This window comes from Bactrocera neohumeralis, chromosome 4, assembly GCF_024586455.1.
Source record: "Bactrocera neohumeralis isolate Rockhampton chromosome 4, APGP_CSIRO_Bneo_wtdbg2-racon-allhic-juicebox.fasta_v2, whole genome shotgun sequence".
NCBI classification, from domain to species: domain Eukaryota; kingdom Metazoa; phylum Arthropoda; class Insecta; order Diptera; family Tephritidae; genus Bactrocera; species Bactrocera neohumeralis.
Genome location: NC_065921.1, coordinates 4,020,858 through 4,036,055, shown reverse-complemented (window position 1 = coordinate 4,036,055; position 15,198 = coordinate 4,020,858). Strand labels below are relative to the sequence as shown.

At 38.1% G+C, this 15,198-nt stretch overlaps 1 protein-coding gene across 2 annotated transcripts in view; it reads left to right on the top strand.

Moving 5' to 3' along the window:
- Positions 1-3,142: 3,142 nt before the first annotated feature.
- LOC126755998 (homeobox protein orthopedia) overlaps positions 3,143-15,198 on the top strand; it is a 58,881-nt gene continuing 46,825 nt past the window's right edge. For both annotated transcript variants that reach the window (XM_050468766.1, XM_050468765.1), the window contains exons 1-2: positions 3,143-4,115; positions 7,245-7,546. In XM_050468766.1, coding sequence (XP_050324723.1) covers positions 7,516-7,546 — 31 coding nt within the window. In that variant the 5' untranslated portion in view covers positions 3,143-4,115; positions 7,245-7,515. The remainder of the gene's footprint in view (positions 4,116-7,244; positions 7,547-15,198) is intronic.

Sequence of the window (15,198 nt, the reverse complement as noted above, 5' to 3'; positions counted from 1 at the left end):
CCCTCGTTGTAATTTGTTTTGTTGTTGTTTTTGTACTTCTTAATTTTCCAGGAATTATCTACTTCTATTCTGCTATTAAAATATACTTTTTAATCGACAATGAAAATTTCAATGCAATCGAATGAGGGGAACATTAACGAGAGGTGTTAAATACCCGACCGAGAGTTGGAGGAAATGTTCCCTTCGCACTGACTTGAATATTGTAACTGATGAAGAATCGCAACTATCGGTAGAAGGTTTCTGAACTACGTTTCAGACGTTGCAAAAATAATGCTTGTACTGATGAAATTCAGAATCAGAAGCGAGGGATGTTTCAGAGAGAAGATAATAAGACAATAGAGAGAGGGAATATTAGTTCTGATGTTAGCACTATGGGCCTCCTAAAAGCCTAGATGCGTCGTGACACAACCACTCTACCTATCTACCTGGAACCCGATCCCGGTGTTGTAGATGAGCTCTGTATTTTTTTCATAAAAATGTAATCCCAATTAGTTGGTCTCAGAGTGCTGCCGTGAAAACAGGATGATGTGGAAAACAGTATCAAGATATATGAAGAATTTTGTGATCTGGGATCTTCTATAAAATGCAAACCGCAGACCAAATACTATCTTCTATTAATAGTGAATAATGAATTTAGGCAGTTACTTAAACGTAAAGTCCTCTCTCGACGAACAAAGACCAAATTCTACAAGTCACTCATAATCCCCGTCCGCTATATGGCAGCATCTGATGAGTCGGCGTTACAAGTTTTCAAGAGAAAAGTTCTGCTGAAGATTTATGGTTCTTTGCGCATTGGCAACGGGTAATACTGCAGTCGGTGGTCGATGAGCTGTACGAGCTATACGACGACTTTGACATAGTCCAGCGAAATAAGACTGAAGAATGTTCGATGCAGTACCCGCCGCAGGAAGCAGGGGAAGAGGAGAACCACTTCGTTGGAAAGCCCAGGAGGAGAAGGACCTGGCTTCACTTAGAATCTCCAATTGGCGCCCAATATCAAAATGGAAGAACTAGTGCGCTGTCGTAAACTCGGTCCTAATCGCGTAAGGCGTAAGCACCGCCAAGAAGCAAGAAGAATCGACTCCCAAAACTACAAACGCCTTTTTCTCGAAACGCTGTTTTTAGAGTCGGTGTGGAAAATTTCTCTTTGCACATTAGTTGCAAACTCTTCAGATTGGTTGAATAGGGAGATATTTTGATTTGATAACAATTTCGTATTTTAAGCCACACTGAAGTGAAAACAAAGTGAAGTGAAGAATTCAAAAATTTGACTAGACCTTAGATAGTTTCCTATATCTTGCTCTCTGCCAGCCATCTTTTTTCAGAGCTCCACTTGGAGGTCGGTTATGGTAGAGAGGGAATCCAAAAATTTTCAAATTAATTTTTTAAACTAGATAAAATTAGCAAATGTTCATTAATCTTATTTAAGTATTAAGTAAATTGCCTTTTCAACAAATTCACGACAGACGACATTTGTGAGACTTTCAACCTTAAATATGGAGAAACGTTGGACAGCGTTTGGAATTATAGACAAGTCAAAAGTATTGTAATGCGATTCCAACACAATAAGCATTAATGTATTGCAATGAAAACATTTTCGACACACTGTGGCCATATACCCTCCCACCAATACATACACACATAAGCAGTTGCCCCTACTTGCATAATTGAAACCCTTTGGGCCCATTTAGGCACACCAACAGCAGTTGCACTTAGACCCCAATTAAATCATAAAAATCGTCTATCGTCTACGTTCGGAGATAATAAAAATGTGGTTCTCTTTGAAGCAGCATAACAATACGGGCGGCCGAATAGCGGTATGCTAAGAAAACTCAAGTAATGAAAGTGTCTGAAAATCCAGTATTCTGCAAGCATTCCAAGTGCATTGAGCAAACAAGGAAGCTGAAAGTCAGGTTGACCGATTCCAGTGGGAGAGCGCAACTGCAGTCTTAGCAAACGGTTTGTTTTTGTTTTCAAGCAGCACTACAGTAGCGCAAGAAGTCGATTGCCTAACAGGTGTATACACCACGTCCATTCACAATAGACGCGCCACAACAACTGCGACAAGCGGAGTGAGTGAGAGCTAGAGAGAGGGAGAGCGCGCGCACCATGTAAACCACGCCCACGCATGAGCATCTCTCACTCATGCATAATTGATAACGGTGAGCGCGCTAGTGAGCGACAGAGAGCAAGCGAGTTGTGTGCGGCTGGCATGGCAGCGAAGCAGCAGCCAGGGCCAGAGATGCGCTGCGAGTGTTGACGACAAGTGCTGATGGAGACAGTGAAGTGGTGTGTGTGTGTCTGTGCGCGCGAACCCCACCCCGTGTCAAAATGGCTGGCGCTGAGCGATTGCCCAAGATAGACAGACATTACTGCTAAGCCAAACGATGCCGTTGGATAGGATAGAGTCGCGCTATCTTTGTTGCGCCACCTTGACCTCCATATTGGAAATCGCTTGCCAATATATTCGCTGCTTGCGGCACTTGGGGCTGGAGCAGCAGGCTCCATCGCCAGTTTCATGTGTACTTGTGTTGTTGTTATGCACTGTGGTGCAGCTACTAATGGCAGCCTTAACGCGCGATTAGGCAAAGCAGCCAAAAGAATATGCCATACGCGCTTATCTCGCCACGGGACAAGTGCAGGGGGGCTGAGTAAAAATGTACATTCGCATGGGCGTGCGAAAATAAGTCACCGCGGATGAAAACATTTATTCCAAACAATAATAATAAAGTTAATATTGGTTGGTATGAATCCGCAAAAATAAGTTATGAAAACGACAAGCTACATGGAGCTTGCTTAGAACCACGAACCCCCACTTTTAGTTAGTATCTACGCCCCTGAGTTTTAAGTTTAAGTTTTTTTTTGCCGAGCACTCGATTGTCTTATTATTGTTTTGCTATTGTTGTGTTCAAGCGTATGGCTGGATTTGGAGAGGACTGCGAATTGGAAGTAGCGCCACAGCCTCAGCCTCGCCGTGCAGTGTTGTTGTTAGTGGTGGTGGTGGCGATTGAAACTCGCCCTCAACGCTTGGCGACAGACAGCGCAGCTTAGCTGGCAGGCTGCCTAAATTGCTCGACTCGTCTCCGCTGGTGGTTGCTCGCTTCGATTTCACAACAATTCGATTTAAATGCGAATTGTCCGCTCGCCGAGTGTAACGCGCTTGTGCATCCGTCACCGTTAGTTTTGGCAAATTTTTGCACTGTTGCACAAAGGCATCACACACAGACGCTGCAACATATGTGAGTTCATACCGACACGCACATTTAATGACCATTTAAGGGACATTAATTTGCTCCCAACGCGTCCAGTCGGGTCAACGCAGTGACACAGCGCAGACAGCAAGCTCATCTACCGAATCTTTCTCGAAATCGTTGTGTTGCAAGTGCAATGTGGCAATGTCGTGTTGTAATGTGAACGGTGAATGTGGTTGTTGCTGCTGACGCGGCAGTGCCGAGAATTTGTTGGATTTAATTAAAAGTGTCAATTAAATTATAACCGTGAATTAAGTAGTCGATTCAACCGCAGACGAAATAAAGAGTGCGCTTCTAGTGGAGCGGCGGTAGGGTGCAACAGACGAAAGGCGCATGCTGCTGGAGTTTTGAAAGTGTGTTAATGACTTGGCGCACGAAAAGCGTTTACAAAAACAAAGCTAATTTTTGAACCATAAAAATAATAATGACAGAAGTGCAAATATAAATCAATAAAATGATTGAAGCCACCAAAACTTGTGCAGCCGAATGAAAAATAATAATACCAGATAATTAAGAAATCGGTTTCATCCGTCCGGGAGGCTGAAAGGTGTGTGAAAAGCTTGAGGTTTTTACGCCTACAACACTCAATTCAAGTTTCGCAGCTTCGAAGGATACAAGCTCCTACTCATATGTTTATACGGGAACTCATATGTAAGCAAATAAAAATTAAATCAAAAATAAATTAGAAAATAAAAATACCTGCACTTTGCGTGTGTGGGTGTTTGAAAGCGGCTCGCACTTCCACATTTCGAATTGATGCCAATGACGCTTTTTATGTCACTTTGGAGTTGCCGGAAGTTCGCAAACATTTGATTGAATTAATTCGTGTTATGAAGGCCAGCCCGCTTGTGCGCCCAAGTCGAGGTGAGTGCGTTTAATTACAACTTAGCGCTGCCATTTCCAGGCGCTTTCATTTCATTAGCATTGTCGGTTTTATGCTACTTTTTATGACACTTGAATTGTTATCGCTTTCAGCGGCGGCTTTGATCTTTCGATTGCGTTTTATTGTGGCAGTTTGTTTATGGAAAACAAACGCCGTTGTAAATATGTATGTTTGTACCTACGTACTTCCAGATTACAAAATAGTTTACACTTAGTAAGCAGTTCATACATCATTTGTTTGCTAATAAACATTAGTATGCTTACTTGAAGCTTTCGCATTTTTTAGTTAAAGCCACAAAGGAATGGCAACAAAAACAAAATTTGCAAGCGCGAAAAATTAAATAAATACTAATAATTTATTGCATATTTTTGTGTATATCAAACAACGTCTGGCCAACAAGTTATGTAACACAGGTTTTGTTTTACTAAATTTTATGTGTTATATGTGCATACAAAACTATCTTATACATATGTATATGTATGTATGAAGTAATGCTGTGTATTTATTAAGCAGCTTTTTTAATAGTAATACATATTTCTCTAATATTATACTTTTGATAATACCTTCTCCAATTCCATTACGATTAGTCATCAAATAAATAAATTTCATTCTTAAAAAATTATTTTTATAAATTTTGTTAATTTCCTGTGCAGAAAAAAGAGTAATTCTTTGTAAAAAAAAAATTGTAAAACATTTTAAATGTTTTTAATAGATATAGTATATATTCATTTTATATCTCAAAATCGTTTAGTGGAGGCTTTTTTCACATTTTCTGATTAAACTTAAATGTAATGCAAGTTTTTTTTGACCAGGAGAAGGTAGAGGTTTCAGAGAAGGAAATAACAACGACTTAAGGATAGCAGACACCGTGAAAAAAAAATATTAATTACTTAACATTTTTGATTTATTTATTTTTTTCATTTGTTGATTTATATTTGATGAGCACATAAAATTACTTAAAAAAAGAAAAATTCTTTGATATACATATGCGACTTGAAGTAGATGTTGCTATCTCAATAAGAAAAATAAGGGTAGACTTTTTCAATATTTTTCAACTTTGTTAAATTTAAAAAAAAACTTTTGCACGACCTTGGTGGCCAACCGACCGGCCCAAAACGAGAAATTATCTCCTAATCGAAGTATTCTCTCAATAAATTCATTGATGAATGCAATATGTGGAAAGTGGCGCCGTCTTGTTCAAATCAAATGTCACCGAGATCATGAGCTTCAATTTCAGGCATCACATAGTCGGTTAGCATGGCGCGATAACGGTCGCCATTGTCGGTTACGTTCTTACGGGCATTTTTCCACCGGCTTACAAACAACAACAAACCGTTGACGTCCCAAATGCGGCAATTTTGCTTGTTTGCATACCCATGGAGCCAGAAATTATTCTAATCGCTGAACGAAGTTCGGCTTGAAAAAGTATTTTCTTGGATCAAGAGCCCATAGAGCGAAGCGATATCGTTTGGGAAGGTCGAGGGACTTCAACTCTTGCAAAAGCTGTATTTTCTACGCTTTCAATTTATGATCTGGACGTAAAATGCGCCAAGTCGTTCCCTACGTCAAACCGAGTACTCTCTTTGTTAAGCGAAGCGTGTGAAACACATTCTTTACGGAATAAAGTTGAACGAATTATAAACGTTTTTCAGACGTGAGTCTTTCCGTGATGAAATGCCTAACAAAACTGAACAAAAATTATATGACGGCTTGTTACGACTGACGCGTGATCTGTCAAAAAGAGGCTAAAGAAGTACTTGGATCGCCTGTTAGTTTCGAGAAAAATGCGTATTGTCCTTTCGAGTTGGCGCAACACTAAAACGGTTGTAACTACGAAAATTATTGTCAATTTAAGGGTATATTTTTGATTATTTAAACTATCGAATATTTATTTTCTTCTTTTAAATTTCTGCACTAGAATACTCGCTTAAAAAAAACAGATTATGTAACGCGATTAGTTTTTATTGAAAATAGTGTGATTTTTTAAGCCAAAAAAAGATTAAAGAATAAATATTTTAAATCAAAAATATTATTAAAATATAAAAAAAGCCAAATGGGGTAAATTTCGTGAAAGACGTATTCTTTTCGTAAAATATAAAAATAAATATCAAAAACCTACTTATTTGAATTTTTTACATACATTTTGAGGTTATGTGAAAAAGATGCACATACAAAATTTGTAGATCTTTTTATTAGCTACACTTTGCCATTCAACTTTTTTCCATGGGACTCCCAGTTTTGCTGCAAATCAATAAAAATCGCTTGTAACCCTTAAAATCTCAAACATTCACCCCCCACTATCCACTTCCCGACCTTAGATTGCGCGTATATTATTTTTCCTTTAATTTTTTGTTACTTTATATTGCTTTTCCAATGGGTTTCATACTACCAAAATTATCAACCAAGTCTTTAAGAGTTAAGTATTGACAAAAACACGAAATATATAAAGAGTATAATGAATAGTCGAAAAAATCTTTTCGTATTTTGTCAATAGATGCCGTTGCAATCGTATATCTCAAGTGCTACCAATCACATCGTGTCATACCATATAGTGTTGAGAAAGATTTTAAGCTTCATTCAACGAAAAAAATTAAATCCGGGGAAGTGGAAAAAAAGTTACAGCTGTTCAAAAATGAGTGAAAATAATGAAGAAATTCTCTATAATTTGAAATTTTTGTATAAAAAAGGGAAGAATGTGAAGCAAGCCACGATTGAAGTTGTGAAGCACAAGAATGGTTCGCTCGCTACGGCTCTGGAAATTTCGAAATTTCGATTTACACTGATATAAGTCTTACACCGATAAAAGTTTTACACTGATGGAATAATGTCTCTAGCGAAAAATGGCAAAAAGAAATCGACCAAAATGTTACTTTTTTGTTCATTGTAAATATAAAAAAATAAGTAGAAGATTGATTAGAAATACGACAAGACATTTTCGAATACCTAATACTATTAAACTTGAATAATATTTAAAAAATTATACATTGTATTATATTATGAACTATATTGCTTTCTAACTCAAATTTCCAAATTTGCTCTAAATTGCAAAAAAATATATGTATATATTTTAATACTTTTCGAAATGCTAACTGCACACTTTTCTTTTGCAGAACGAGTCCCTTGAAATGTAGTGCTGTCGCGCCAAGCTTTTCGGCACACGAACTGTGATAAAACATGTATACGACCGATTAACTTCTCTGAAAATAATTACGAAGCAACTACCAACACACTACCACACACACGTAAACCGTTATTCAATCGAATTGAATACACTAGAAAAGTACCGAGAACTCACGACAGAAATTTCAATACCAAAATCAACGCGTTAAGCGGAAAACCGGCAAGCTGTCTGCGCTATCGATTCGGAACTTTTCAGCAAACATGCTGAACAATCTGGGCGCCAATGTTCTGGGTAAGTTGGAGCGCAAATATTTAACGATCAATAGGTAAACTCATAAATATTTGATATTCGAAATGTGTATTGGAATATTTCCTACGAACTCAATTAACGGCTCATAAACGAAATGCAAATCGTCTAAAGACGACGGTGTAAACGGTTAGTTTTCGTGTGGGTGTTTAGGCTGCGGTGTTGTTGTAGTTGTTATTTTTTTCATTTTGTGTGTCTTCAAGCAAACATACATAATTAAGATCGCCCGGAGAATTACGCTAATCAATAATAATGTTTCAATTTAGCAATAGCGCAACAATAACAACAATAAGCCAGCTACACCGAAGACAACAAGCAAATTAAACTAATTTTTTGTGCATACGCAGTGTCATGCGTGCGTGTGTGTGTTTGCGATTCCCACACCAATCCACAAGTGGTCAAGCGCTCAGGATCGCTGGAATTATAATCAGCTTAATCAGCGCTAAATGGCGGATAATTGAGCGGCGGCAAGTGAGTGTGTGTGTCAATGCAAGCGCCGTGGTGTGAGTGTGCCTAGACCGGATCCAGTAAATGGATCGAATCGGAGCTGAAGCGCACCGATCGCTGCTGGCAGACGCGTTCCGGTTCAGTGGCGGCTGTTTGCCGATGTCACAACCATTTAGCAGTGCGCCTGGCCCACTGACTCCGTTCCATGGGTGGGCGACCACTTGCCCGTCCACTTACCACCCTTTATCGTCAAAGCCAAACATTGCCGGCGGTGTTAATTGTAATAATTGCTCGGCTCAATAATTGTGGAAATTATTTTAATGCAAATTACAACTGACTGTATAAATTATACAATATTAACTTCTTCTTACCGCAATGTTAATGATTTTTAAACACTTTCGGTTTCGACAAAATCACCACCTACCATTTATACATACATACTTGTATATATGTTATATTATATACAGTTACGCATATAAATTAATGTAAATTGCAAAAACACACACGCGGGCTTCCAGTGGCCTTTACACGCATAATGCAACAATCGTAGTTGTTGTTGTTGTTGTTGTATTTGCCAATATGTGCACTTGTTGACTGCTCCATTTGTTGCAGCAACGCTTGGCCGCTGCTGCCGGCCGATTCTGCGCTTTTACCAGCCACTTTACGGGCCAACTGCAGCGGCCGTATATTTTATAAAATTCAAGTGCCGTTTTTTCAACTAGTAATTAATTACTTTAATTTGTTCGATTATTAATTTATTGCACATTTTTTCGAGCACACGCTCGAACACTTCGCTGGCAGCACACCGCATACAAGTGTAGTATATTATGTACGCTGGTCAATAACTATTGCGTGTAACTGTGCATGTTTGTGTGTGTGTGTGTGCCGTCGATAGTGCGAGCGTTGCATTTTTATAACCTTTACATATTGCTTTTGGTGCAAATATTATATTTGACAATTTATGCCTTTCGCGCCGAACGCGTTGCTCAGCAATATAAGAAGTAAGGCCAGAGCGAAATTTTATTATGTATTTATGTTTAATATTTTTTATCGAAATCTGTAAATTTTGTGTAGAATCAATTTTTCACTTTGAAAATATTCCATTGAAAATCGACTTACTATTTTGAGTAAAAAATAGTAAGACTTTTTCCACAATTTTAAAATTCTTAATTTATTCTTCAAAATCTGTGTCGTCTCCCTCAAAGTAAACCTTGGTCACAATACACTTATGACAACGTTTTTTCCAATTCTCGAAACAGTGGTGAAAGTCAATTTCGAGAATAACCTTCAATATATGTACATACGTAGCGATTCACCTTTAATGTCTTCAATTGACTCAAAACAGTTTTCCTGGAGCAGTCGTTCGAGTTTGCTGAATAGCCAGAAGTCACACGAGGCCAAATGCGGTGAATACAGTGGTTGCGGCACGACATTGGTTGAAAAAATGGTGAAAAACTCATGAAGAATAAATGCAGTATGCAACGGTGCATTGTCGTGGTGCAAAAACAAAGAGTTTTCGGCCCAGAATTCCGGCCTCTTTTTACGAATACTTTTGCGCAAATAACGGATAATTCTCCTTGTTGATAGTTTGGCCTGAATTAGGTATATAGTACACCTCGATAATCGAGGAAAGCTGTCATCATAACTTTGATTTTTGACCTTTTTTGACGAGGTTTTTTCGGCTTCGGCTCAGCTTTACCACGATGTTCGGTCGATTGATTGTCTGTTCCCGGGTCATAAGCATACGCCAAAGTTTGATCGCTAGTAATAATACGTGCTGTGACATCCTGGTAATCAGAAAGCATTGTTTCACAGGCGTTAACGCGACGCTGTTTTTCGAAAAAATAAAGTGATTTTGGAACCAATCTTGCATTTACTCTTCTTAGGCCCATATAATTTTTCGAAATTGTTTTGACTGATCCCTCCGATATTCCAATAAAGCCAGTAACATTTCTGACCGACAACCATCGATTCTTAAGCACCAATGTCTTTATTTTGATGACGTTTTGATCATCAGAATCACCTTTTCAAAAGGGTCTCTATAGATCTTTAACTGCATAAGACATAATCCTTTGTATGTTATTGTATGTACATACATTTTTAGCAAAAAGGCGTCGCCCCCAATGTAAAATGAAGCTTCGAGAAAAAGGCTTTTAAAGGTTAAATCTTAGTTTGCTGAGCGGACTGACCCGAACGCTTCGACACCACTGGGAATGGGATTTCTTTTTTTTACTATTCTATCAGTAGAATGATGATTTTGGGACTCGAAAGTGTACTTTAAGCTAAAAAAATCGAGTTTTTGAATATTTTAGACGGGCTTGATTATTTAAAGAACCGGAAAAAAGTGAAGAGACAAAATCGTGAAAATTCGATTGACATCATTTTACGTATAAAATCTAAAAAAAAAAAACAAGTGTCACTTCTAAATTATATAAGAAGTAATTCAGTTGGGTTTGTGTGCGACATAACGGGTAAATGCTATTATCGTTTCTACTATTTTGACAGTGTAAACGTATGGGTGAAGAGTAAGGAATTGGCCAAAGTCGATCTTTACTTTTTTCCAAACATAAAAAAAATAATGCTTAGGCTACGAGTGTATTTTTTTAAAGCAGATTGAGGAAGACGCTAGTAGTTTTGAACAATTTCTGATATTTAAAAACATATTTAAATTGTTGGCATACTATTGGATAGCCAAAAAAGTATTTTCATATTTTGTCAATAGATGCCGTTGAAGTCTTATATCTCTAGTGCCACCAATTATGACATTGTGTCATACCATATAGTGTTGAAAAGGTATCTCACCCTCATTTGACCAAAAACTTAAATTCGGAGAAGTTGAAAAAAAGTTACAGCTGTTCAAAAATGAGTGAATATAATGAAAAAATTCGTAATATTTTGAAAATATTTGTATAAAAAAGGAAGAATGTCACGCAAATCACGAATAAAATGTGTTAATTTTACGTAGACGATGTTGTATCAGTTCGTGTAGCACAACAATGGTTCGCTCGCTTCCGTTCTGGAAATTTCGACGAGAAAGATGCATTTCGCTCTGGTCGATATATCGTTGAAAAAGTCGATGAAATTATGAAAAAGATTGACCAGAACAATCTCATAAACAGCCATGACATCGCTAAGGAACTTAACATCCATCATCAAATGGTTTTGAACCATTTAAAAAAGGCTGGCTACAAAAAGAAGCTCAATGTTTGGATACCACATGAATTGTCTTTGAAAAGTTTAATGGATCGAATTAACAACTGCGATACTTTGCTGAAACGAAATTGTGGTGGGATTGGAAAGGAATCATCCACTATGAGCTGCTCCAGCCCGGTGGAACGATTTATTCTAAATTTTACTGTCAACAACTGCAGAGATTGAAGCAACAATCAAAAAAAAGCGGCAGAACTGATCAACAGAAAAGGCTTCGTCTTCCTTCAGGACGACGCTAGACCAAACACATCCTTGATGACTCAGCAAAAATTGGGAGAGCTTGGCTGGGAAGTTTTATGCATCCACCATATAGCCCTAATCTTTCATCATACGACAATTATTTGATTCGGTCAATGCAGAACTCCCTTAATGGAGTCAATTTGGCTTCAAGAGAAGCCTGGTGAAATTACTTACGCAGTTTTTTTGCGAAAAATCAGAAAACTTTTACACTTATTGAATACATATTTGGTTCATTAAAGTTCATTATAAATATAAACCAAAATAAGTTGAAGTTTAATTAGAAATACGAAATGACTTTTTCGACTACCCAATATATTGGAAACGTTTTGAAGACAATTTTGAATACTAAGAAGGTTTTGACCTAGTGTTTTTTTAAAGATTAGAGTGTTTTATCCGTAAATTATTTAAGTTCCAATAAAATATAGTTTAAAACAATAAGACTGTTTAACATAAAGTCTGTTGCATTTATCCCAAAAATGGCTTCCGCAATGCAGATGGAATTAGCCGAAAAGCGATTCTAACAACAGTTATGCATGCAAATTTTATTCCGGAATGTTTGTAATGACAAATTATATAACAGCAAACAGCTTCCATATTATACAAAAACAAAAACTTTCCATATATGTATTGTTGGTACGCGTGGTACACGTTTATTGCCAAGCCTTTTTTAAAGTAATAAATTTCCTAATCCTTTGATCCGGCAGCAGCAGCCACAACAAAGTCACAAAGCCTAGTTTTACGACAATGAAAATTTACATTTTTCGAAATCGCTCAACGCCATCACCATAGCAGCGCGCGCACAGTGGTGCGTATTGTACAAATCCTAGCTAAAATTGCAATTTGCTCGGCAGGCACTTGTGGACACAGGTACTCGAGCCGAAACATTGCCACCAATTAAAAGCCATTTGCATAACCAGCCAGTTTTTTGTTGCTTGTTGTTGTTGTTAGGAATGGTGAACATTTTCGAAAATGCACAAACACCAATTGAAATCCCGTTTTGTGTGTAGCGACAGTGCCAAAAATTTGCATTTTCCCTGCTTTGCCGCCTAAATTGCTGCAACATTTTTATTCGGCGTGGAAATGCTGGCTGTGCCTGCAGCGCGCTCGCTACATTTGTTGTTACCGTCAGTATTAAGTGAAAATTCCACGATTTATTCTATGTAAAAACTTTTTAATGCCACCGACAGCCGACAACAGCAGTGAGTGAGTGGCACAGCGAGCGGCCGACTGAAATGGCGTCAACAAGCCGACTGGCAACGGTGAGTGCGAGTGCCATTGATTGCCAACTGCCGCAAGTCTGTTTGTGCCACGACGTTTATGCCAGCGCTGCTGTTGTTGGCAGGCGCAAAAGGATTAATTAAATTAATTTCACAATTGCATTTGTAATTCGTTGGACTTAATTTTACGCACCGCTTGCTGTTGTGCACCGTTATGTGCACATATGAGCCGCTTCGTGCTCCATGCGCGTTTACCGGTTTCGCTTTTGTTGTTGTTGTTGCTTTGTTGATTTGCCGCTATTTTCTACGCAGCGATTTTCAAATCGGCCATTTTGGAAAATTTCCTGCAATTTTGGCTCGCAAATTTTTTCCCTGTGCTTTGGCAGCTTACCGCAGCTCGGAATATGCCGAGCATTTGCGCTGCCACACTTTCCGCGTGCGCCGCACTTGTAGCGAATTTTCGAAAATTGCCCAAATTGTTCGCTATAAATTCTCATTTGGCAAATTCGTAATTAATTAATCGTTTTATGCGGTTTGTGCGGCAATGCAGCACGCGTCCGCAAAGATGCAACAGCAACAGCTGCGCTGTTTGGCTTTGGCTTTGGCGATCTGCTGTTGCAGCTGATAATTTATGCGTTTTTAAGCGTTGCCGCAATAAAATTGGCTACTCAAATTGCTGCGCGACAATCGCAGTGGTTCATAGCGGAGCTTAGTAGCAGGTGTGTGCTCTTGATTTCATATTTCTATAATTTTGATATCTTCAGGTGTGTTCAGAAGAATTTGAACCTTTAAGAGCTTAAATCCGTCTTTTCTGTCATGAGTTGCTAGCTTTTAGTCATTAAGTTGTCTAATGAAATGTTAATGGTAACAATTAGTCGGAAATTGCTCTTATGTAAATATGGTAGTTCATCATTATTTCTTCAACAAATAGGTAGTTTTTAGCTATGTAATATTGTGAGCAAAAAATAGTAAGACTTTGCAATTTAAATTTCGTCCAAAAACCCATTCGTCGAAATATGTTTTTTCTAAGTTGGAAGTAATGTCAGTGACATCTGTGCCACATATTATATCAAAGTAATCATTAGTGTTTAGTACACGTTTGTATTTCTGGAGTATGTACATAAAGTGCATTCGGCATTTTTTACGTTGAGTGAAATTGTTCAACAAAGAAGTTCCATTAAATTTTGTGTGGGGAATCAAAGTTCTGGTAGAATGTTGGAAAAGGCCTTCGGTGATGTAAGTTTTTTGCGATCAAGTGTTTTTGATTGTTACAAATTATTCAAAGAGGGCCGAGAACGCGTTGACGACGAACCGCGTCCAGGACGGCTATCAACATCAATTGATGATCAACACGTCAATAAAATAAAGGAACTGGTGCTTGATAATCCACGATTAACAGTTAAAGATCTTACTGGCATCCTTAGAATATCGGAAGGATCAGTCGAAACCAATTTGAAAGCTTATTTGGACCCACGAAATGTGAAATCACGATCGGATACAAAATCACTAAAAAAAAAAAAACAACAGCCACGCGTTAACGTCTGTGTAACAATGCTTTCTGATCACCAGGATATCATGAACCGATTATTAATGGTCATGAGTCTTGGATCAATGCTTACGATTCAGAAACAGATGACCAATCGGCCGAATATCGTGGTAAAGCTGAGCCAAAGCCGAAAAAAACTACGTCAAAGCAAGTCAAAAATTAAGGTTTTGCTGACAGTTTTATTCGATTATCAAGGTGTGGTGCACTCTGAATTCGATCCGACCGGCCAAACTGTCAAAAAGGGATACTATTTGAGTGTTGTGCGACGTTTGCGCGAAGTTATTCGTTAAAGGAGGCCGGAATTATGGGCCGACAACTCTTGGTTTTTGCACTCCACAATGCAGTGTCTCATACTGCAACGATTCTTCGTGAGTTTTTCGTCAAATTTTTGACCAATATCGTGCCGCAACCACCATATTTGCCTGATTTAGCTGTGTGACTTCTGGCTATTCACCGAATCAAATGACCGTTCTGAACAATATGTTTGGAGATTATAGCTACACTTTGGATAATAATCTGTACTAAATTTCGTAAAGATATCTTCTCAAATAAAAGTGTTTTTTTAAACAAGAACTTGATTTTGATCGGTCAGTTTTTATGGTAGCTTAATGCTATAGTGGCCCGATTACAGTGATTCCAAGAAATAAGCAGCTTTTTGAGCAAAACGGAAGTTTGCAAAATTTTAGATAGATAGATTAGAACGATATCCCAAAAACTGAGGAACCAGGTCACCTATCTATAGACAGAGAGACTTACAGACGTACGAGAATGCCTAAATCGACTAAAAAATCAGTTCTGAGTGTTATAAACTTGGCTGTCTTTGAGATCAAATTATTAAATGATTGCAAAATTCTCAATGCAGACATCAGCTAATTGCGCTTCCTTTGGCGAGGTACAAAAAAGATACAGCAACAAATTGCGACTCTTCAACTTAAGTTTTCCATGATCGGAATAAGGTTCCGCTGCAACATTTTCAC